The sequence below is a fragment of the Oncorhynchus gorbuscha genome, linkage group LG18, assembly GCF_021184085.1.
Source record: "Oncorhynchus gorbuscha isolate QuinsamMale2020 ecotype Even-year linkage group LG18, OgorEven_v1.0, whole genome shotgun sequence".
NCBI lineage: Eukaryota > Metazoa > Chordata > Actinopteri > Salmoniformes > Salmonidae > Oncorhynchus > Oncorhynchus gorbuscha.
Window position 1 is genome coordinate 72381630 of NC_060190.1, and position 26805 is coordinate 72408434.

The 26805-nt window shown below is 44.1% G+C and overlaps 1 protein-coding gene across 1 annotated transcript in view; it reads right to left on the reverse strand.

Annotated features, from left to right (window-relative positions):
- The window catches only part of LOC124002935 (neurexophilin-2-like), an 85745-nt gene extending 69381 nt beyond the window's left edge, over positions 1-16364 (reverse strand). Inside the window, exon 1 of the mRNA XM_046310786.1 lies at positions 15990-16364. Coding sequence (XP_046166742.1) covers positions 15990-16046 — 57 coding nt within the window. The 5' untranslated portion in view covers positions 16047-16364. The remainder of the gene's footprint in view (positions 1-15989) is intronic.
- Positions 16365-26805: the final 10441 nt, after the last annotated feature.

Consider the following 26805-nt stretch of genomic DNA (forward strand, 5'->3'; position numbering starts at 1 on the left):
TGAGGGGCCCCTGTGTTGAGGATCAGCGTGTCAGATGTGTTGTTACCTACCCTCACCACCTGGGGGCGGCCCGTCAGGAAGTACAGTATCCAGTTGCAGAGCGAGGTGTTTAGTCCCAGGGTCCTTAGCTTAGTGATGAGCTCTGAGGGTACTATGGTGTTGAACGCTGAGCTGTAGTCAATGAATAGCATTCTCACATAAGTGTTCCTTTTGTCCAGGTGTGAAAGGGCAGTGTGGAGTGCAATAGTGTTTGAATCATCTGTGGATTTGTTAGGGCGGTATGAAAATTGGAGTAGGTCTAGGGTTTCTGGGATAATGGTGTTGATGTGAGTCTTGACCAGCCTTTCAAAGCGAGGACTGTGAAGCAACACAAACATGTGTCACTGGGCAGCTCTCGGCTGTGCTTCCCTGTGTAGTCTGTAATGGTTTGCAAGCCCTGCCACATCTAATGAGCGTCAGAGCCGGCGTCTCCTCTCCCCTTCCCCCCTGCCTGCCCTCATCTCTCTTCTCCCCTTCCCCCCTTCCTGCCCTCATCTCTCTTCTCCCCTTCCCCCCTGCCTGCCCTCATCTCTCTTCTCCCCTTCCCCCTTTCCTGTCCTCATCTCTCTTCTCCCCTTCCCCCTGCCTGCCCTCATCTCTCCTCTCCCCTTCCCCCCTTCCTGCCCTCATCTCTCTTCTCCCCTTCCCCCTGCCTGCCCTCATCTCTCCTCTCCCCTTCCCCCTTCCTGCCCTCATCTCTCCTCTCCCCTTCCCCCTTCCTGCCCTCATCTCTCCTCTCCCCTTCCCCCTTCCTGCCCTCATCTCTTTTCTCCCCTTCCCCCTTGCCTGCCCTCATCTCTCCTCTCCTTCCCCCTGGCTGCCTGCCCTCATCTCTCCTCTCCCCTTCCTCCCTGCCTGCCCTCATCTCTCTTCTCCCCTTCCCCCTTCCTGCCCTCATCTCTCTTCTCCCTTCCCCCTTGCCTGCCCTCATCTCTCTTCTCCCTTCCCCCTGGCTGCCTGCCCTCATCTCTCCTCCACCTTCCCCCATGCCTGCCCTCATCTCTTCTCTCCCTTCCCCTTGCCAGCCCCCATCTCTCCTCTCCCCTTCCCCCATGCCTGCCCTCATCTCTTCTCTCCCTTCCCCCTTGCCAGCCCTCATCTCTCCTCTCCCCTTCCCCCTGCCTGCCCTCATCTCTCCTCTCCCCTTCCCCCTTGCCTGCCCTCATCTCTCCTCTCCCCTTCCCCCTGCCTGCCCTCATCTCTCCTCTCCCCTTCCCCCTTCCTGCCCTCATCTCTCCTCTCCCTTTCCCCCTTCCTGCCCTCATCTCTCTTCTCCCTTTCCCCCTTCCTGCCCTCATCTCTCCTCTCCCCTTCCCCCTTCCTGCCCTCATCTCTCCTCTCCCCTTCCCCCTTCCTGCCCTCATCTCTCTTCTCCCCTTCCCCCTTCCTGCCCTCATCTCTCTTCTCCCTTCCCCCTTGCCTGCCCTCATCTCTTCTCTCCCTTCCCCCTTGCCTGCCCTCATCTCTTCTCTCCCTTCCCCCTTGCCTGCCCTCATCTCTCCTCTCCTTCCCCCTGGCTGCCTGCCCTCATCTCTCCTCTCCCCTTCCTCCCTGCCTGCCCTCATCTCTCTTCTCCCCTTCCCCCTTCCTGCCCTCATCTCTCTTCTCCCTTCCCCCTTGCCTGCCCTCATCTCTCTTCTCCCTTCCCCCTGGCTGCCTGCCCTCATCTCTTCTCCACCTTCCCCCATGCCTGCCCTCATCTCTTCTCTCCCTTCCCCCTTGCCAGCCCTCATCTCTCCTCTCCCCTTCCCCCCTGCCTGCCCTCATCTCTCCTCTCCCCTTCCCCCTTGCCTGCCCTCATCTCTCCTCTCCCCTTCCTCCCTCTCCCCTTCCCCATAAGATGGCGCCAGAGAACAAGGTTGATGTTTTACGTATTCCTAACCAATTGTGTTGTTTGTTCGTTTCTTTGAGTTGTTTGTAACTTATTTTGTACGTAATGTTGCCGTACCGTCTATTATGACCGAAAATAACTTCTGGGCATCAGGACTGCGATTACTCACCACGGACTGGCAGAATCCTTTTTTTCCTTTAACGAGGCCAACGAGCCTGACGTGAATGACATACTGCTTTCCTGGGAACAGGCCCAGATCCCTGTCATTTGCGTGAAGAGAAGGCGGAGAAAAAGGAGCCCGGAGGGTGCGCTGCCTTCTGAGAATTCGTAGGCGATCGAATAAACCCACACTCCCTTCCATTCTGCTAGCAAACGTGCAATCTTTGGAAAATGAAATCGATGACCTAAGATTAAACTACCAATGGGACATTAAAAACTGTAATATCTTATACTTCACGGAGTCGTGGCTGGATGACGACATTATCAACAGACAGCTGGCTGGTTATACGCTGTATCAGCAGGACAGAACAGCGGTGTCTGGTAAGACAAGGGGCGGAGGACTGTATCTTTTTGTAAAGAACAGCTGGTGCACGATATCTAAGGAAGTCTCGTGGTTTTGCTCGCCTGAGGTACATTATCTCATAATAAGCTGTAGACCACATTATCTACCTAGAGAGTTTTCATCTGTATTTTTCATAGCTGTCTACATACCACCACAGCCTGATGCTGGCACTAAGACCGCACTGAATGAGCTGTATTCCACCATAAGCAAACTGGAAAACGCTCAGCCAGAGGCGGCGCTCCTAGTAGCCAGGAACTTCAATGCAGGGAAACTTAAATCTGTCTTACCAAATTTCTATCAGCATGTTAAATGTGCAACCAGAGGGAGAACTCTGGACTACCTTTACTCCACTCACAGAGAAGCATACAAAGCTCTCCCTCGCCCTCCATTTGGCAAATCTGACCATAATCTGATTCCTGCTTACAAACAAAAATTAAAGCAGGAAGCACCAGTGACTCGATCAATAAAAAAGTGGTCAGATGAAGCAGATGCTAAGCTACAGGACTGTTTTGCACAGACTGGAATATGTTCCGGGATTCCTCTGATGGCATTGAGGAATACACCACATCAGTCATTGGCTTCATCAATAAGTGCATCGATGACGTCGCCCTCACAATGACCGTACGTACATCCCCCAACCAGAAGCCATGGATTACAGGCAACATCCGCACTGAGCTAAAGGCTAGAGCTGCCACATTCAAGGAGCGGGACCCTAACCCAGAAGCTTATAAGCAATTCCGCTATGCCCTCCGACGAACCATCAAACAGGCAAAGTGTCAATAAAGGACTAAGATCAAGAGAGATGAGGGCAGGCAGGCAGGGGGAAGGGGAGAGGAGAGATGAGGGCAGGCAGGCAGGGGGGAAGGGGAGAGATGAGGGCAGGCAGGCAGGGGGGAAGGGGAGAGATGAGGGCAGGCAGGCAGGGGGAAGGGGAGAGGAGAGATGAGGGCAGGCAGGCAGGGGGAAGGGGAGAGATGAGGGCAGGCAGGCAGGGGGAAGGGGAGAGATGAGGGCAGGCAGGTAGGGGAAGGGGAGAGAAGAGATGAGGGCAGGCAGGCAGGGGGAAGGGGAAGGGGGAGAGATGAGGGCAGGCAGGCAGGGGGAAGGGGGAGGAGAGATGAGGGTAGGCAGGCAGGGGGGAAGGGAGAGGAGAGGGCAGGGCAGGCAGGCAGGGGGAAGGGGAGAGGAGAGGAGGGGGCAGGCAGGCAGGCAGGGGGAAGGGGAGAGGAGAGATGAGGGCAGGCAGGGGGAAGGGGAGAGGAGAGATTAGGGCAGGAAGGGAGGAAGGGGAGAGGAGAGATGAGGGCAGGCAGGGGGGAAGGGGAGAGGAGAGATGAGGGCAGGCAGGCAGGGGGAAGGGGAGAGATGAGGGCAGGCAGGCAGGGGGGAAGGGGAGAGGAGAGATGAGGGCAGGCAGGCAGGGGGAAGGGGAGATGAGAGGAGAGGCCTAACCAGATGACTGGTAAATGTTGGATGTGATACAGTTCCATAGGAAATGTTGTGCACAGCAGTATATGGATTATTGATGGTTATTGTGTGTGCTGTCTGTCTCATGTACTCTGATACTCCACAGAGAATTACAGGCATCTGAATATGTAGAACATAATGGAGATATTGTTTGAATAAATTAATTCACAATTACATTACCGACAAGACTGTAAATGGTTGGTTCAAATACTGTATATACTGTACAAGCAACAATACATGTTTCTGCTTGCTACACTACAATTAGATTAGATGAGGCGGTGTGTGTCTGACCAGTCTGAGGCAGGTCTTGAGCTCGATAAATAGAACATACTGTTGGGTCTGAAATGATTAATAACCTCCTGCTTGTATTTTGGACAATGGAAAAGAAGATGCCAGAAATTATTCAGGACTATGCAACAAGGTGTTCTGTACTCGTTGTCAGAGAGTATTCAGGACTATGGAACCAGGTGTTCTGTACTCGTTGTCAGAGAGTATTCAGGACTATGGAACCAGGTATTCTGTACTCGTTGTCAGAGAGTATTCAGGACTATGGAACAAGGTGTTCTGTACTCGTTGTCAGAGAGTATTCAGGACTATGGAACCAGGTGTTCTGTACTCATTGTCAGAAAGGGCTTTGGTAGACAGCAGTGACTAATGTAAATTAAGTACATTGTCCTCACCTAAATGTGGATACTTGTGGATGTGGATACTAATTGTCTAAAAATGAATTGGGATTGGGAAATTAATAATTGTTTTACATACGTGGGCTAGCCAAACAAACTGTCTGAATATCTGTGCCATTTCCTGGTGGCTGTGGTTTGATCTGGCCAAGGGAAGTGAATGCTGTTTCAGAGTGAACAAACCAGCTATGATAGATACACACTAGGCATAAATAAATAGATCCTTACTGGTTTGGTGTACCAGTAATGTGATTGCTTTTCTCATCACGATGCAACAGATTACACAAGAGATTATGGGTTGGTTAACATAGATTTTGTCAGATTAGGAGACAGGGGGACCGATTGTAGATCGTTCTAGGTTTTGAAAATGGGTCGGGTGACACACACATATCACCTGGCAATGAGTGGAACACTTCTACTCAATCTGCTCGCTCTACCTTCTGACAGGAAATGGACTGAGCACGTGCTTCAGACGTATACTCTCTGTCACAGATATAAAAAATAAAAAAAACAGTACAAATAGTATTTATTGAACCTATCTTTTTAGTTCCTCAAAAAAAGAGAGCATCTTGACTGGCTGCATCACCACTTGGTATGACACCTGCTCGGCATCTGGCCACAAGGCGCTACGGAGGGTTGTGTGTTCGGCCCAGTACATCACCATGGCATCCAGGACCTATGTAACAGGCGGTGTCAGAGGACGGCCCTAAATATTCTGAAAGACTCCATCCACTCAAATCATAGACTCTTCTCTCTGTCACCGCACGGCAAGAGGTAATAGAGTGCCAAGTCTGGGACCAAAAGGCTCCTTAGCCTAGTGGTTAGAGCGTTGGACTAGTAACTGGAAGGTTGCAAGTTCAAACCCCTGAGCTGACAAGGTACAAATCTGTCGTTCTGCCCCTGAACAGGCAGTTAACCCACTGTTCCTAGGCCGTCATTGAAAATTAGAATTTGTTCTTAACTGACTAGTAAAATAAAGGTTAAAAAAACAAACAAAAAAACAGCTTCCACCCTCAGGCTGTAAGTCGGCTAGATAGTTAACCAAATAGCTATGAGGACCATTGACCCTTCGTGTTTCTATGTACCCGCACACTGAACTGTACCCGCACACTGAACTGTACCCACACACTGGACTGTACCCACACACTGGACTGTACCCACACACTGGACTGTACCCACACACATGTATATAGCCAAGCTATCATTGACTTGATACTGGTACCCCATGTATATAGCCAAGCTATCATTGACTTGATACTGGTACCTCATGTATATAGCCAAGCTATCATTGACTTGATACTGGTACCTCATGTATATAGCCAAGCTATCATTGACTTGATACTGGTACCTCATGTATATAGCCAAGCTATCATTGACTTGATACTGGTACCTCATGTATATAGCCAAGCTATCATTGACTTGATACTGGTACCCATGTATATGTATTGATACTGGCCAAGCTATCATTGACTTGATACTGGTACCTCATGTATATAGCCAAGCTATCATTGACTTGATACTGGTACCTCATGTATATAGCCAAGCTATCATTGACTTGATACTGGTACCTCATGTATATAGCCAAGCTATCATTGACTTGATACTGGTACCCCATGTATATAGCCAAGCTATCATTGACTTGATACTGGTACCTCATGTATATAGCCAAGCTATCATTGACTTGATACTGGTACCCCATGTATATAGCCAAGCTATCATTGACTTGATACTGGTACCCCATGTATATAGCCAAGCTATCATTGCTCATTGTGTATATTTATTCCTCGTGTTACTACTATTTTTCTATTATTATTATTAAAAAAAGATATTCTGCATTGTTGGGAAGGGCCTGTAAGTAAGCATTTCACTGTTGGTCTACATCAGTTGTTTACGAAGCATGTGACCATCAAAATTGGATTTGATTTGATGACGATTCTATTTAGTTTAGTCACCTCTTTTTTTCTGTTGCAGAGATGCTAATCGAAGGATAATAAATTCATTTAAAAAACACTGCAATTAAGGCTGTTCACTCCTGTTAATATCCCCGGGGTTCAGGAAGCTGGTTGTTTTATAAAGCTGACAAATAGATCAGGTGAGATGATACCTCACTGAAAGAAAAATCAGGTCTTATTTCTGAATAGCATTGCTATTTAATTGTATATCTGACTTGTGTAGTGTAGTGTTCGATGGTATCTACTACTTTATTATGTCATATTTTAATACTACAACATAAAATATTAAAAAATATATAATTCCAGCTTAGCCGATAAGGTTGAAGCTAAGGGTGAGTTTGAGGATGGGCTGATGGCCGATGTGCTGATGGACGATGGGCTGATGGCCGATGGGCTGATGGACGATGGGCTGATGGACGATGGGCTGATGGACAATGGGCTGATGGGCTGATGGCCGACGGGCTGATGGCCGACGGGCTGATGGACGACGGGCTGATGGCCGACGGGCTGATGGGCCGACGGGCTGATGGCCGACGGGCTGATGGACGATGGGCTGATGGCCGACGGGCTGATGGACGACGGGCTGATGGGCGACGGGCTGATGGGCCGATGGGCTGATGGACGATTGGCTGTTTTACATCCACCACGGACAGTTTTTGATCATCACTCTTCAATGCTCAATGCTTTTGCAGTGAGAGGAAACACTTTCTCCTTCTCTCCTCTCATCGCTCGCTCACTCGATCCATTCTCTCCTCTCCTTTCCGTTCGCCTCCTCTCAGCTCTCAACTCTGACTTACTCACAGAGCCACAGGCTAATAATAATACATTGATTTAACCCTATCAATTATTAAATGTTCCCTATACAGATAAAAGACTATTGTTTCAAGGCACATAATTACATTATTGTTGACACACTCCAACATTAACACAATTCAATCCTTGTACTTCATTTGGAATCGGATGTAAGAGGAGGGTACAGGGAGCATTTAAGTAAGGATAAACGCCGACGTTCTGTACATTACCTTGGAAATAATAGACAACGCATTTTTCATTCATACTTTCTCATCTTCTGGATGCTAGAGATGCGACCCAGTTGTTCGTTTGATTAGCTTGATATGTATTATTATTTATTTCTTTACCCTTACTTGCTAGCTAGGTAGCTACGGCTAACACAGTCGCGACCTCTGCAGCCATAATAACAGCAATGTATCTGTTTTCTATTGATATTAATTTGGATAACAATGAGCTCTGCAGCCATAATAACAGCAATGTATCTGTTTTCTATTGATATTAATTTGGATAACAATGAGCTGATAATAACAATGAGCTGATAATAACAATGAGCTGATAATGACAATGAGCTGATAATAACAATGAGCCGATAATAACAGTGAGCTGATAATAACAATGAGCCGATAATAACAATGAGCTGATAATAACAATGAGCTGATAATGACAATGAGCTGATAATAACAATGAGCTGATAATAACAATGAGCTGATAATAACAATGAGCTGATAATAACAATGAGCTGATAATAACAATGAGCTGATAATAACAATGAGCTGATAATAACAATGAGCGATAATAACAATGCTGATAATAACAATGAGCCGATAATAACAATGAGCTGATAATGACAATGAGCTGATAATAATAACAATGAGCTGATAATAACAATGAGCTGATAATAACAATGAGCTGATAATAACAATGAGCTGATAATGACAATGAGCTGATAATAACAATGAGCTGATAATAACAATGAGCTGATAATAACAATGAGCTGATAATAACAATGAGCTGATAATAACAATGAGCTGATAATAACAATGAGCTGATAATAACAATGAGCTGATAATGACAATGAGCTGATAATAACAATGAGCTGATAATGACAATGAGCTGATAATGACAATGAGCTGATAATAACAATGAGCTGATAATAACAATGAGCTGATAATAACAATGAGCTGATAATGACAATGAGCCGATAATAACAATGAGCTGATAATAACAATGAGCTGATAATAACAATGAGCTGATAATAACAATAATGACAATGAGCTGATAATGACAATGAGCTGATAATAACAATGAGCTGATAATAACAATGAGCTGATAATAACAATGAGCTGATAATGACAATGAGCTGATAATAACAATGAGCTGATAATAACAATGAGCTGATAATAACAATGAGCTGATAATGACAATGAGCTGATAATGACAATGAGCCGATAATAACAGTGAGCCGATAATAACAGTGAGCCGATAATAACAATGAGCTGATAATAACAATGAGCTGATAATAACAATGAGCCGATAATGACAATGCAAAAAAATATATCATTTGCTGAAAATAGCTGGTGAAACTAAAGACACTCGGGAGGATTTGACAGCAGAGCAGCACTTTTGTCATGACTGCAACAGTAGGAACCAGAGAAATTCATGTTCATCACTCACCTCGTTAAGTCATCAGAGGCTCAAAAACAAATGTCTCTGCAAAAAAAACATCTATGCCAGCTAGTTAAGCTTTTATCTCGTTGTACCTGCATTTACAATGTATCCATTTCAGTTTGTGTGGTTAGCTTAGCTTTCTGTAACTTTGTAGCAAGTACAGTCTGCATGTGTAGCTGCATAATATTGGTCATGATTGCAAGGTGTCCCGTTATCTGGTTTTAATGTCCATTCTAGAATGCCCTTCTAACCAATCAGAAATTAGTATTTAACATTTCTGCGGTATGAATGAATAGTGAACTGTTTCAGTTTGTATTCAAATCTTCTACATAATTAAGTGTGTCATCTGTCACAATAGCTGGTGTGACCTCAATCTGCCAGATGACAGGATGTTTTTAGCACTCTGACATATCTGAGGAGGACACCAGTGGAGGCTGGAGAGGGGAGGAATGGAGTCCATGGAATGTTACCAATCAAACACGTGGTTTCCATGTGGTCGATAACATTCCATTTACTCAATACCTGGCATTAATATGAGGCGTCCTCCCTTCAGCAGCCTCCACTGCAGTTCACATGTCTGTAAGCACACACACACACACACACACACACACGCGCACGCGCACACACACGCGCACACACACGCGCACACACACACGCATGCACACACACGCACACACGCACACACGCACACACGCACACACGCACACACACACACACACACACACACACACACACGCGCACACACACGCGCACGCGCACGCGCACACGCAGTCTCGCTCACAGCACTCCTAGTTCTAAAACACTAAGGTTTGTCACAAGTGATTCTAATGTTGGATTCCAGACTAAAAAGAAAGACTAGTTTTAAGGATGCTTTTAAGTTGTTTTAAAAATAGCCAGAAAGCTACTGCTGTCATGGTAGGTGCTAAGCACGAGGTTGGATTGACTTTTATTTTTCCTGATTCATGTTTTCATTTGATGATAAATAAACAAAATCAACATAATTATTGCAATGTAATGCAGGAATAAAAACAATGATATCAATTATAACAGCAGTGTGATAAAGGAGAATAGAAAAAAATCAAAATAAAATTAATGTGGAATATGGCATCTCATATATTCACACCTTAAATCAAATTAAATCAAATGTTATTAGTCACATGCCCGAATACAACAGGTGTAGTAGACCTTACAGTGAAATGCTGAATACAACAGGTGTAGTAGACCTTACAGTGAAATACTGAATACAACAGGTGTAGTAGACCTTACAGTGAAATGCTGAATACAACAGGTGTAGTAGACCTTACAGTGAAATGCTGAATACAACAGGTGTAGTAGACCTCACAGTGAAATGCTGAATACAACAGGTGTAGTAGACCTTACAGTGAAATGCTCCAATACAACAGGTGTAGTAGACCTTACAGTGAAATGCTGAATACAACAGGTGTAGTAGACCTTACAGTGAAATGCTGAATACAACAGGTGTAGTAGACCAGTGAAATGCTTACAACAGTGAAATGCTGAATACAACAGGTGTAGTAGACCTTACAGTGAAATGCTGAATACAACAGGTGTAGTAGACCTTACAGTGAAATGCTGAATACAACAGGTGTAGTTGACCTTACAGTGAAATGCTGAATACAACAGGTGTAGTAGACCTTACAGTGAAATGCTGAATACAACAGGTGTAGGTAGACCTTACAGTGAAATGCTGAATACAACAGGTGTAGTAGACCTTACAGTGAAATGCTGAATACAACAGGTGTAGTAGACCTCACAGTGAAATGCTGAATACAACAGGTGTAATAGACCTCACAGTGAAATGCTGAATACAACAGGTGTAGGTAGACCTTACAGTGAAATGCTTACTTACAAGCCCTAAGCCAACAATGCAGTTTTAAGAAGATAAGAGTTAAGAAAATATTTACTAAATAAACAAAAGTAAAAAATAAATAAATATATATACATGTATATATATAAATATATATAAAGTAACACAATAAATTAACTATAATGAGGCTGTCAGGACCCGGTTACGAACCTGGGTCTACGGAGTGAGAAACAGCCACTAAACCAACTAAGCCACGAATAGTCAGCAGAACCCAGAAGATGAGGCAGACACAGCAGTACTTGAGACGGTGTATTTAATTAAGTAAACAGTGAAGTTCTTCAGGAAAACATGTAACTCCACAACCTCAAAAGGAATTCCACAAGAACAAAGGTAATCCTCCAAGACAAAAAGGTAAATCCACAAGGTGGAAGGTAAAGCACAAAAAGCCTCAAAAGATACTCAAAAAACAAACAAACAAGAACAAAAAAACAGAATTCCACAAGAGAGTCCACCGGGATCAACAAGAGTTCACAGAGTACTAGGGCTGGGAGCTAACATACAAACACAGAGCAAAGAACTGAGTAAAACAAAGGGTTTAAATACAATCAGGGGAAACGAGGCACAGGTGCAAATAATAATGGGGATCAAGGGAAAACAAAAGGTCAAAAGGCACAATGGGGGCATCTAGTGACCAAAAACCGGAACAACCCTGGCCAAATCCTGACAGAGGCTATATACATTGGTTACCGGCACAGAGTCAATGTGTGGGGGTACAGGTTAGTTGAGGTCATTTGTACATCAAGGTAGGGGTAAAGTGACTAGGCACACATAATAAACAGCGAGTAGCAGCAGTGTAAAAACAAATTGGGGGGGGGGTCAATGTAAATAGTCCGGGTGGTCATTTAGTGAATTGTTCAGCAGACTCATGGCTTGGGGGTAGAAGCTGTTTAGAAGCCTCTTGGACCTAGACCTGGCGCTCCGGTACCGCTTGCCATGTGGTGGCAGAGAAAACAGTCTATGACTTGGGTGACTGGAGCCTTTGACATTTTTTTGGGCCTTCCTCAGACACCGCCTGGTATAGAGGTCCTGGGTGGCAGGAAGTTTGGCCCCAGGGATGTACTGGGCTGTACGCACTACCGTCTGTAGCGCCTTACGGTCAGATGCCGAGCAGTTGCCACACCAGGCTGTGATGCAACCAGTCAGGATGCTCTCGATGGTGCAGCTGTTTAACTTTTTGAGAATCTGGGGACCCATGCCAAATATTTTCAGTCTCCTGAGGGGGAAAATGCGTTGTCGTGCCCTCTTCACGACTGTCTTGGTGTGTTTGGACCATGATAGTTTGTTGGTGATGTGGACACCAAGGAACTTGAAGCTCTCGACCCACTCCACTACAGCCCCGTTTATGTGAATCAGCAGTTGCTACATCCATTTTTGGACGCATCAAATAATGATTTACAGTTGAAGTTGGAAGTTTACATACACTTAGGTTGGAGTCATTAAAACGTGTTTTTCAACCACTCCACAAATTTCTTGTTAACAAACTATAGTTTGACAAGTCGGTTAGGACATCTACTTTGTGCATGAAACAAGTAATTGTTCCAACAGTTGTTACTAGACAGATTATTTCACATAAAATTCACTGTATCACAATTCCAGTAGATCAGAAGTTTACATACACTAAGTTGACTGTGCCTTTAAACAGCTTAGAAAATTCCAGAAAATGATGTCATGGCTTTTGAAGCTTCTGATAGGTTAATTGAGATCGTTTGAGTACGAAAGTATAAACACCATGGGACCACGCCGTCGTCATACCGCTCAGGAAGGAGATGCGTTCTGTCTCCTAGAGATGAACGTACTTTGGTGTGAAAAGTGCAAATCAATCCCAGAATAACAGCGAAGGACCTTGTGAAGATGCTGGAGGAAACAGATACAAAAGTTTCTATATCCACAGTAAAACGAGTCCTATATTGACATAACCTGAAAGGCCGGTCAGCAACGAAGAATCCACTGCTCCAAAACCACCATAAAAAAGCCAGACTACGGTTTGCAACTGCACATGGGGACAAAGATCATACTTTTTGGAAAAATGTCCTCTGGTCTGATGAAACAAAAATAGAGCTGTTTGGCCATAATGACCATCGTTATGTTTGGAGGAAAAAGGGGGAGGCTTGCAAGCCGAAGAACACCATCCAAACAGTGAAGCACAGGGGTGTCAGCATCATGTCGTGGGGGTGCTTTGCTGCAGGAAGGACTGGTGCACTTCACAAAATAGATGGCATCATGAGGTAGGAAAATTATGTGGATATATTGAAGCAACATCTCAAGACATCATTCAGGAAGTTAATGCTCGGTCGCATTGGGTCTTCCAAATGAACAATGACCCCAAGCATAGTTCCAAAGTTGTGCCATGTCAAGGTATTGGAGTGGCCATCACAAAGCCCTGACCTCAATCCTATAGAAAATATGTGTAGGCAGAACTGAAAAAGAATGTGTGAGCAAGGAGGCCTACAATCCTGACCTAGTTACACCAGCTCTGTCAGGAGGAATGGGCCAAAATTCACCCAACTTATTGTGGGAAGCTACCCGAAAACGTTTGACCTAAGTTAAACAATTTAAAGGCAATGCTACCAAATACTAATTGAGTGTATGTAAACTTCTGACCCACTGTAAACCGTATTTCACATTCTTAAAATGAAGTGGTGATCCAAACTGACCTAATACAAGGAATTTTACTAGGATTAAATGTCAGGAATTGTGAAAAACTGAGTTTAAATGTATTTGGCTAAGGTTTATGTAAACTTCCGACTTCAACTGTATACCCACTGATTCTTGAAGAATATAACTTATAAATGCCTCATGAGCTTAGTTCAACTGTCCACGAGAAGCCAAAATATAAACTTGTTTAACTCCAATGTTTGTAAACAAATCATATGTAAACAAATACTATATAGCCTCAAAACATGGTTAAAACTATCATTTTGATACCACGGATGATCAGTCCTTGCATCCATAGCTCTGTCTATGTAATTGAGAATGATTACATTTCTCCAGGGCCAATCCTCAGCTTTTTACCGAGCCATGGGTGGGGAGCCTGCTTTGTTATTGTTTCAACTGCTGAATGCCTCTTTAATGTTGTCGTTTCAACTGCTGAATGCCTCTTTAATGTTGTCATTTCAAAGGCATTCTTCTGTTGGTGCACTGTTGGTGTAATCTTCCGTATTGTGTTGTTTGCCTATCTCTATATAGCAAAGTTGGTTTGCGGTGACCTCGTGTAAGAAGTAGGTCACATCTAGGAGATCATATATCCTTGGTCACATGTGAACTGTGTGATGATTGAATGGTTTTATGGATCATAGGATAATAACTTATTTTTAGCATTTCGCTAATAAAGACTATCATACCATGGCATTGTTGAATACTCATTCTAAAGCATTCATTATTGTCATATTTATATAAAGCACTGTATTTGCGTGGTAGAATTCAATGTCTATAGTTTATTTTTATATGTTTTTGTTTGCACTGCTTCTAAAAGCAAAAGTCGAATTGAAAACAGTTTTGGTATTGTTGAATTCTATTTTCATAATAGCGTGCTATGACTGATGGTTTGGTTAGCTAAAATAGCAAGTCTGTTTGTTTCGTCACCAAAGCCAACTACTGTAGCTATCTGGTCAACTTGCTACCTACTTCAGTGGACGTCAAACACATTTCTACCATCAAATGAACACATGTATAGTGCCAAATGTGTTCAACTAAACCCTGGTATAAAAGGGTTATAATCAACTCGGGCCTCTATGCATTCTCTGGAAAATAATGCAACCGCATGCATGGAAGTCAGCCCCACTCCGGCAGCGCGTCGCGGAACACACCATCCGCGTCGTTCCATATCCTCCATAGGACGCATAGCCCCTCGTTGATTATCACTTACATATTCCAAGAGTGTTCTCGCAGAACATTCTATTGTTCTATTGTTCATTCTATACCCCCCCCACACACACACACACACACACACGCGCGCAAACAGAGAGCGAGAGATGCACACACAGCTTTGTTTTCGTGACATTTCTGGAGTTTTTGGGGAGTCAAAATGTTTGACCATTAAAAATCCTATTTTCCATAACCCTTAACCTGACCCTAAACGTAATAATAACAGTAGCCCCAAAACCATAAACCCTAAAGCTTCAACTAGCATTTGAACAAGTTCAGGACATGAAGAAAGTCCTGACATTTCAAAAAAAGTTATTGTGAATTATTGGAACATTGGGGTCCTGAAAACAAACACACACACACACACACACACACACACACACACACACACACACACACACACACACACACACACACACACACACACACACACACACACACACACACACACACACACACACACACACACACACACACACACACACACACACACACACACACACACACACACACACACACTATAGACACTAAGTACACCCCCAACTATAATAAATTCACAAACTCTTTGCTTTAGTATAGTGATGTTGAGATAAAACATAAAACAAGCTGAGGGCATGTTTAACTTCTGAAGAAAAACATGACAAGGAAGTGGCTGCGAGCGCAAATAGATAAATAGATAACGGGCGGGATGCTTAAGTGGGGGGTAAGGGAAACGCTCAGACGGCATAATTGAGTCAGCAAGACGCGGGGCAAGCTATGAACTCATAAGAGACTCGAAATTGGAACGCAGGCAGGGCAGCGCTGAAAAAACATGTGATGTGATACACTCACACTACGCATGCCTCTATTCCCGAAAACATCAGCTCACACCTTTTTCTACTGAACTGCTCAAATACTATTCTCGGAGGTATACTGCTTCATCATGAAATACAAAGGACATGTCAAAAAACCTCGCAATAACTTGACAAAAGTTTGTTGAGCTAATAAAAATAGAGACGGGTCTTCCATCACCACATGTCACAGGTGGAATGTCAAATAAGCCTAATGTATCGTATTCTCTAGTGTATTTAGTTGGACTTGAGTCCAATATTTTTATTGTGTCTTACCAGAAAAATGGCATTCAATTCATTGTTGGAGGTTTTGGTTACTCTACAAATGAGTGACTAGCCTATGGGTTACGTTTTCTAAACACAACATTTATGTTATACAATAGGTTACGGTTCAGTAACTTTCCGTTTTCTCTTACCTTTCGTAGAACGCACTGGGCGAGGATCACAATGGTCCAAACGAGTACCTTCATCATCGCAGCACACCTTCCGTCGCGGACCACCCTGACACTACGAGTCTCCTTGGGTTGACATACACACAGCAGCAACGCTCGGCAGGGATCACAGCTTCACACAATCCAACACAAAGAGACGAGGCAGACACACAGAGAGAAAAAATAACCCCCCCCCCCCAAAAAAAAGTTTCGATGTAGGTATTTTTCTCTCCGTCCAGTTCACCGTATTTTCGATACCGATAATTAGTTGAATGTTTATATTTTCCGGTCCGTTTCGTTTCTGAGAGGAATATCCATAGTTTTGAATGATGGATAATATTGGAGGACAGAAGTCGGGAAGTTTGCGCGGGGAGGCAAAGTCACCTTGCGGGAAGAGAACGTTTATCAGAATGAAGATCCCGAATCACGAGAGCATCTCCTGTACCACTCACAGCTGAGAGGTTGGTTTAAGAGAAAATGTTTTTGTTCCTTCTCTCCCTCTCACTATCACTATCCTCTCTCTCTCTCTCTCTCTCTCTCTCTCTCTCTCTCTCTCTCTCTCTCTCTCTCTCTCTCTCTCTCTCTCTCTCTCTCTCCCCCTCTCTTCCCATCTCTCGCTCCCTCTCTCTCTCTCTCTCTCTCTCTCTCTCTCTCTCTCTCTCTCTCTCTCTCTCTCTCTCTCTCTCTCTCTCTCTCCCTCCCTCCCTCCCTCCCTCCCTCCCTCCCTCCCTCCCTCCCTCGTTACTCCTCTCTCTCGTTCCCTCCCTCGTTACTCCTCTCCCCCTCTCTTTCTATCTCTCCCTCCCTCTCTCTCTCTCTCTCTCTCTCTCTCTCTCTCTCTCTCTCTCTCTCTCTCTCTCTCTCTCTCTCTCTCTCTCTCTCTCTCTCTCCCTCCCCCTCCCTCCCTCCCTCCCTCGTTACTCCTCTCCCTCTCTCTCACTCCCTCCCCCTCTCTTTCTCTCACTCCCTCCCCCTCTCTTCCTATCTCTCCCTCCCTCTCTCTCTCTCTCCTTGTCTGCGCGTAAAGGCGAGCGCCTAGCACAATTTCCTGGCGCCTTCCAGACGGACCTCTCGACAAGACAGGTGTGGTTTCTTCTCCTCTCTCACCTCACCTGTGTTATCACCCCAACGCTAGTATCAATACTGATCCACTGTCTGTTTTGTACTCTTCATCTCTGAAAAACACATCGTTATCCCAACGTTTCCTGAATGTTGGTAGAAGTAGGTAAAAAAATATATCGTACCTTTAATTCCCCGGTTATCTAGGCTACACATTTTCTGTTCAAATACTTTTAGAGGATAGGCCTCACCTACTTTTGGGTTTTACACAAGCCATTAGTCATCATGGAAGCGAAGTGATGCCGAGGAGGTATGTGCGAGCTGGTTGTTCTGTTCTTGCTCATCAGTATTCTAGATGTTTGCAGTCAGCAGATCACGATATTCTAATTATCTCTCATACCTTAACTCCTGCTTGACACTACTCTACATATCTGTAAACTGTAGCAATTATTCAAACGACACAACGGCAATAATAAAGCAAAGCACAAATGAGCAACACAGTAACGCTAAAGCAAGCAATTAGGCCTAATGTGAACACTTATATTTCAGGCGACTATAGGATCATTCGTTTGAGTAGAACATGTGAGATGAGAAAGATTAACAGTCTGTCTTCTCATTCCTTTCTATTGCTTTGCATCACCTAGGCCTGATGTCTTATCCACAAAATCACTTCTCTCACGGTCTCTCTCTCTCTCTCTCTCTCTCTCTCTCTCTCTCTCTCTCTCTCTCTGCCTGCCTGTCTGTCTCTCTCTTCTCTCTCTCTCTCTCTCTCTCTGCCTGCCTGTCTGTCTCTCTTTCTCTCTTTCTTTCTCTCTCTCTCTCTCTCTCTCTCTCTCTCTCTCTCTCTCTCTCTCTCTCTCTCTCTCTCTCTCTCTCTCTCTCTCTCTCTCTCTCTCTTTCTTTCTCTCTCAGTTTCTTTCCCTCCCTCCCTCCCTCCCTCCCTCCCTCCCCCTCCTGCCTGTCTGTCTCTCTTTCTCTCGTTCTTTCTCTCTCTCTCCGGTCTCTCTCTTTTCTCTCTCTCTCTCTCTCTCTCTCTCTCTCTCTCTCTCTCTCTCTCTCTCTCTCTCTCTCTCTCTCTCTCTCTCTCTCTCTCTCTCTCTCTCTCTCTCTCTCTCTCTCTCTCTTTCTCTCTCTCTGTTTCTGGTTATTAAATGTCTAAATTTTTGTCTAAATAAATGTGTCACCTTCTGAAATACAAAATAACTAGTAAGAAAATTATTTATCTCTATGGGATGAAACAAATATTACAAATATCAGTATCTGGCACCACAAACTTAAAAAAAAGACAATCTTCAAATATCATAACATTTCAAGATAGGTTTTTTTCATTTCTTTACCTAAACTAGTGTGCTATTTTAAACAAAATGAGAAATATGTATTTAGGAATGTACAGTATTGTTTTAAAAGGCTGGAGCAGGAACGTCACATCACCCAGAGAGGATGATCCAAAACTCAGTTGTCAGTAAACCATTTTTAAATATTCATTTATATTAGAGCACAATGGCCCCAGATCTCTCTCAGTTTACAGCCAAGCCACAGCTGTTCTCTGTGTTACCATCCGTGTATCTGTTAGCACACACACACACACGCACACGCACACGCACACACAGACACAGACACAGACACAGACACAGACACAGACACAGACACAGACACAGACACAGACACAGACACAGACACGCGCGCACACAGACACAGACACAGACACAGACACAGACACGCACACGCACACGCACACGCACACGCACACACACACACACACACACACACACACACACACACACACACACACACACACACACACACACACACACACACACACACACACACACACACACACACACACACACACACACACACACAGACACACAGACACACACACACAGTAATGCTGCTGGAGTATCATGGCCTTCAATGTCTTAAAGACATTTTGTCATTTTACAATATTGATATGGAGTGTCTTTGATGAACGTTAATCACTTGTGGCCTATGTGTTACTATTTCCTCAGTGACTGTGAAGCAAAACACATCTCGATCACTCAAAGCAGTCATGATGCAGTTTGTATTAACTCATAGCCTAGCCAGGGCCCCTCTGGCCAAAGTGCACAGCATGTAGATATACTATCTGAAATGGCACCCTATTCCCTACACAGAGCATTACTTTTTGTTTTACCAGGGCCGCACTATATAAAGAACAGAGTGCCATCTGTGCAACCTGAGCTGCTGTATAAGTACAAGAGGAACTGCATGTGTAACAACTCCCAGATGGAAGGGACTGACTGACTGTGTGATATAAATTATTTTATTTCAGGAATCTGTAAGCTAACTATGTATTTTGATGGATCTGTTGCTCTGATAATACCAGTGTCTCTTCAACACTGAACATGTGTCTCTTTACTGCCCCCTTGAGGAGGAAATGAACAGTACATAGTAGAGGAGATGATTATGGAGCTGGATAGCTCACACCCTTCAACACTGTGAGTAAACAACAAACACAGGGATTTAATAGACTTTTTAAGCAGCAACGTTTTTATGGCAGCATTTCAAAAGCGAACACGTTGAGAAGTGAGAGATGACACGAGAAGGAAAGTGAAGACACTGATGTATTTGACTGATGAGGTTTAACTAGGAATTAAAAGGTTGAAAAGGTTCTGAATATGTCTTCTCATCTTCACTCTCCGTGATAATGGGATAAAGTGACAGACAGACACTTCTTCTGTCAATTCTGGTCCGACTTCAAAGTAGTAATGGAGAAGTTATATTGTAAACGCTTGAAATTTGTATTCCAAATGTGGTAGTGACAGACAGTGACAGAACAATTCTGATTTGACTTCAAAGTTCTGTTCCAAATGACAGTTGAATGAGATGTTTATTTCTGTGGTGCATCTAGGAACCCATGTCTCTCATTCTCACTCCGGACTCGTCTCTCAATTTGCACTACCACTTCCTTTTCATTTATTCTGTGGTGTCGTTTTGTAGGGTTATAAACAAGTGACTCTTTCTTGTGTCATTTCATCTCTTTCCCAGTCGTGGTGCAAGACTACGGCCGTGCGGCTTGCTGGTTGCTGGTTGCTGGTTGCTGGTTGCTGGTTGCTGGTTGCTGGTTGCGAGTTGCAATTATTTGATCAACATTGAAAGTGGCAGTTGAATTTCACCAAGCTGTAGCTGTGCTCTGTAGCACTTAGTTCGGCAAATCCCACTGTGTTCCGGTCCCTCTCCTCTCCTCACCATACTACACACTGTGTTCCAGTCCCTCTCCTCACCACACTACACACTGTGTTCCAGTCCCACTCCTCACCACACTACACACTGTGTCCAGTCCCTCTCCTCTCCTCACCATACTACACACTGTGTTCCAGTCCCTCTCCTCTCCTCACCATACTACACACTGTGTTCCAGTCCCTCTCCTCACCACACTACACACTGTGTCCAGTCCCTCTCCTCACCATACGACACACTGTGTTCCAGTCCCTCTCCTCACCATATGACACACTGTGTTCTGGTACCTCTCCTCACCATACTACACACTGTGTTCCAGTCCCTCTCCTCACCATACGACACACTGTGTTCCAGTCCCTCTCCTCACCATACTACACACTGTGTTCTGGTACCTCTCCTCACCATACTACACACTGTGTTCTGGTACCTCTCCTCACCACACTACACACTGTGTTCCAGTCCCTCTCCTCTCCTCACCATACTAAACACTGTGTTCCAGTCCCTCTCCTCTCCTCACCATACTACACACTGTGTTCCGGTCTCTCTCCTCTCCTCACTATACGACACACTGTGTTCCAGTCCCTCTCCTCTCCTCACCATACTACACACTGTGTTCCAGTCTCTCTCCCCACCACACTACACACTGTGTTCCAGTCTCTCTCCTCTCCTCACCAAACTACACACTGTGTTCCAGTCTCTCTCCCCACCACACTACACACTGTTTTCCAGTCTCTCTCCTCTCCTCTCCTCACCATACGACACACTGTGTTCCAGTCTCTCTCCTCTCCTCACCATACTACACACTGTGTTCCAGTCTCTCTCCTCTCCCCACCATACTACACACTGTGTTCCAGTCTCTCTCCCCACCACACTACACACTGTGTTCCAGTCTCTCTCCTCTCCTCACCAAACTACACACTGTTTTCCAGTCTCTCTCCTCTCCTCACCATACTACACACTGTGTTCCAGTCCCTCTCCCCACCACACTACACACTGTGTTCCAGTCTCTCTCCTCTCCTCACCAAACTACACACTGTTTTCCAGTCTCTCTCCTCTCCTCACCATACTACACACTGTGTTCCAGTCCCACTCCTCTCCTCACCATACCCCCTCAGCTCCCAGCTGTGCCCTGGACACCATTTGTGAATTGATTGCCCCCCATCTAGCTTCAGAGTTTGTTCTGCTAGGTGACCTAAACTGGGATATGCTTAACACCCCGGCAGTCCTACAATCTAAGCTAGATGCCCTCAATCTCACTCAAATCATCAAGGAACCCACCAGGTACAACCCTAACTCTGTAAGCAAGGGCACCCTCATAGACGTCATCCTGACCAACTGGCCCTCCAAATACACCTCCGCTGTCTTCAACCAGGATCTCAGCGACCACTGCCTCATTGCCTGTATCCGCTACGGTGCCGCAGTCAAACGACCACCCCTCATCACTGTCAAACGCTCCCTAAAACACTTCTGTGAGCAGGCCTTTCTAATCGACCTGGCCCGGGTATCCTGGAAGGACATTGACCTCATCCCGTCAGTTGAGGATGCCTGGTCATTCTTTAAGAGTAACTTCCTCACCATTTTAGATAAGCATGCTCCGTTCAGAAAATGCAGAACTAAGAACAGATACAGCCCTTGGTTCACTCCAGACCTGACTGCCCTCGACCAGCACAAAAACATCCTGTGGTTGACTGCAATAGCATCGAACAGTCCCCGCGATATGCAACTGTTCAGGGAAGTCAGGAACCAATACACGCAGTCAGTCAGGAAAGCTAAGGCCAGCTTCTTCAGGCAGAAGTTTGCATCCTGTAGCTCCAACTCCAAAAAGTTCTGGGACACTGTGAAGTCCATGGAGAACAAGAGCACCTCCTCCCAGCTGCCCACTGCACTGAGGCTAGGGAACACGGTCACCACCGACAAATCCATGATTATCGAAAACTTCAACAAGCATTTCTCAACGGCTGGCCATGCCTTCCGCCTGGCTACTCCTACCTCGGCCAACAGCCCCGCCCCCCCGCAGCTCCTCGCCCAAGCCTCTCCAGGTTCTCCTTTACCCAAATCCAGATAGCAGATGTTCTGAAAGAGCTGCAAAACCTGGACCCGTATAAATCAGCTGGGCTTGACAATCTGGACCCTCTATTTCTGAAACTATCCGCCGCCATTGTCGCAACCCCTATTACCAGCCTGTTCAACCTCTCTTTCATATCGTCTGAGATCCCCAAGGACTGGAAAGCTGCCGCAGTCATCCCCCTTTTCAAAGGGGTGACACCCTGGACCCAAACTGTTACAGACCTATATCCATCCTGCCCTGCCTATCTAAGGTCTTCGAAAGCCAAGTCAACAAACAGGTGACTGACCATCTCGAATCCCACCGTACCTTCTCCGCTATGCAATCCGGTTTCCGAGCCGGTCACGGGTGCACCTCAGCCACACTCAAGGTACTAAACGACATCATAACCGCCATCGATAAAAGACAGTACTGTGCAGCCGTCTTCATCGACCTTGCCAAGGCTTTCGACTCTGTTAATCACCATATTCTTATCGGCAGACTCAGTAGCCTCGGTTTTTCGGATGACTGCCTTGCCTGGTTCACCAATTACTTTGCAGACAGAGTTCAGTGTGTCAAATCGGAGGGCATGTTGTCCGGTCCCCTGGCAGTCTCTATGGGGGTGCCACAGGGTTCAATTCTCGGGCCGACTCTTTTCTCTGTATATATCAATGATGTTGCTCTTGCTGCGGGCGATTCCCTGATCCACCTCTACGCAGATGACACCATTGTATACACTTTCGGCCCGTCATTGGACACTGTGCTATCTAACCTCCAATCGAGCTTCAATGCCATACAACACTCCTTCCGTGGCCTCCAACTGCTCTTAAACGCTAGTAAAACCAAATGCATGCTTTTCAACCGATCGCTGCCTGCACCCGCATGCCCGACTAGCATCACCACACTGGATGGCTCCGAATATGTGGACACCTATAAGTACCTAGGTGTCTGGCTAGACTGCAAACTCTCCTTCCAGACCCATATCAAACATCTCCAATCGAAAATCAAATCAAGAATCTGCTTTCTATTCCGCAACAAAGCCTCCTTCACTCACGCTGCCAAGCTTACCCTAGTAAAACTGACTATCCTACCGATCCTTGACTTCGGCGACGTCATCTACAAAATTGCTTCCAACACTCTACTCAGCAAACTGGATGCAGTTTATCACAGTGCCATCCGTTTTGTCACTAAAGCACCTTATATTACTCACCACTGCGACTTGTATGCTCTAGTCGGCTGGCCCTCACTACATATTCGTCGCCAGACCCACTGGCTTCAGGTCATCTACAAGGCCATGCTAGGCAAAGCTCCGCCTTATCTCAGCTCACTGGTCACGATGGCAACACCCATCCGTAGCACGCGCTCCAGCAGGTGTATCTCATTGATCATCCCTAAAGCCAACACCTCATTCGGCCGCCTTTCGTTCCAGTACTCTGCTGCCTGTGACTGGAACGAATTGCAAAAATCGCTGAAGTTGGAGACTTTTATCTCCCTCACCAACTTCAAACATCAGCTAGCTGAGCAGCTAACCGATCGCTGCAGCTGTACATAATCTATTGGTAAATAGCACACCCATTTTCACCTACCTCATCCCCACAGTTTTTATTTATTTACTTTTCTGCTCTTTTGCACACCAATATCTCTACCTGTACATGATCATTTATCACTTCAGTGTTAATCTGCAATATTGTAATTATTCGCCTACCTCCTCATGCCTTTTGCACACATTGTATATAGACTCCCCTTTTTTTCTCTGTGTTATTGACTTGTTAATTGTTTACTCCATGTGTAACTCTGTGTTGTCTGTTCACACTGCTATGCTTTATCTTGGCCAGGTCGCAGTTGCAAATGAGAACCTGTTCTCAACTAGCCTACCTGGTTAAATAAAGGTGAAATAAAATAAATAAAAAATAAATAAATAAAATACTACACACTGTGTTCCAGTCCCTCTCCTCTCCTCACCACACTACACACTGTGTTCTGGTCTCTCTCCTCACCATACTACACACTGTGTTCTGGTCTCTCTCTCTCCTCACCACACTACACACTGTGTTCCAGTCCCTCTCCTCTCCTCACCACACTACACACTGTGTTCCAGTCTCTCTCCTCTCCTCACCACACTACACACTGTGTTCCAGTCCCTCTCCTCACCATTTGACACACTGTGTTCCGGTCCCTCTCCTCACCATACTACACACTGTGTTCCGGTCCCTCTCCCCACCACACTACACACTGTATTCCAGTCCCTCTCCCCACCACACTACACACTGTGTTCCAGTCCCTCTCCCCACTACACTACACACTGTGTTCCAGTCTCTCTCCTCTCCTCACCATACGACACACTGTTTTCCAGTCCCTCTCCTCTCCTCACCACACTACACACTGTGTTCTGGTCTCTGTCCTCACCATACTACACACTGTGTTCCAGTCCCTCTCCTCTCCTCACCACACTACACACTGTGTTCCAGTCCCTCTCCCCACCACACTACACACTGTGTTCCAGTCCCTCTCCCCACTACACTACACACTGTGTTCCAGTCCCTCTCCTCTCCTCACCACACTACACACTGTGTTCTGGTCTCTGTCCTCACCATACTACACACTGTGTTCCAGTCCCTCTCCTCACCACACTACACACTGTGTTCTGGTCTCTGTCCTCACCATACTACACACTGTGTTCTGGTCTCTGTCCTCACCATACTACACACTGTGTTCTGGTCTCTGTCCTCACCATACTACATAACTGTGTTCTAATCTCTGTCCTCACCATACTAACATAATAATAATAATAATGTAATAAATAATAATAATAATAATTTATAATAATAATAATATATAATAATAATAATAATTTATAATAATAATAATAATAATAATAATAATAATAATAATAATAATAATAATAATAATAATAATAATAATAATAATAATAATATATAATAATAATAATAATAATAATAATAATAATAATAATAAAATATAATAATAATACATAAAAACAATATAATAATAATAATATAATAATAATAATAATAATAATAATAATAAATAATAATAATAATAATAATAATAATAAATAATAATAATAATAATAATAATAATAATAATAATAATATATAATAATAATTTAATAATAATAATAAATAATAATAATAATAATAATAATAATAAGAATAATAATAATAATAATAATAATATAATAATAATATAATAATAATAATAATAATAATAATAAATAATAATAATAATAATAATAAATAATAATAATATAATAATAATAATAATAATAATAATAATAATTATATAATAATAATAATATAATAATAATAATAATAATATAATAATAATAATAATAATATAATAATAATAATAATATAAGTAATAATAATAATAATAATAATAATAATAATAATAATAATAATAATAAAATAATAATAATAATAATATAATAATAATAATAATAATAATAATAATAATATAATAATAATAATAATAATAATAATACGTATGGGTGGTCCAGGGCTTTTATCCAAAGCGACTTACGAACCCACTACCCTGGCGTTACAAGCGCCATGCTCTACCAACTGAGCTACAGAAGGACTGCTTGGTTCGTGTTTAATAAAAGAAAATGCTTGGGGAGAATGATAATTATTTGAACAAATGCTATATGATGTCTACATTTAGCCTCCTTCCATCCCAAACTGTTTCGACACAAAATAGAAGTTCAACACTGGTCTCGTACCACTCAAGTTAATTTACTCTCCATCATAGGTCCTTATGATAACAGACTGTTACCTGTTTACTGTGTTTGCTTAGAAACAGGAGCAGTGAGTGTTCAGAGTGCCTTGGTTGTGTGTAGACTACCAGTACAGTCAGTGTTCAGAGTGCCTTGGTTGTGTGTAGACTACCAGTACAGTCAGTGTTCAGAGTGCCTTGGTTGTGTGTAGACTACCAGTACAGTCAGTGTTCAGAGTGCCTTGGTTGTGTGTAGACTACCAGTACAGTCAGTGTTCAGAGTGCCTTGGTTGTGTGTAGACTACCAGTACAGTCAGTGTTCAGAGTGCCTTGGTTGTGTGTAGACTACCAGTACAGTCAGTGTTCAGAGTGCCTTGGTTGTGTGTAGACTACCAGTACAGTCAGTGTTCAGAGTGCCTTGGTTGTGTGTAGACTACCAGTACAGTCAGTGTTCAGAGTGCCTTGGTTGTTGTGTGTAGACTACCAGTACAGTCAGTGTTCAGAGTGCCTTGGTTGTGTGTAGACTACCAGTACAGTCAGTGTTCAGAGTGCCTTGGTTGTGTGTAGACTACCAGTACAGTCAGTGTTCAGAGTGCCTTGGTTGTGTGTAGACTACCAGTACAGTCAGTGTCGTCTAAAGGAGTCAACAAAACCGTAGCAGGTAGGTAGCAGCAGTAAATCACAGAGACAGGACAGACCGACCTGGCACATCACTAATTACATCAACACTATCTCAGTAGACAT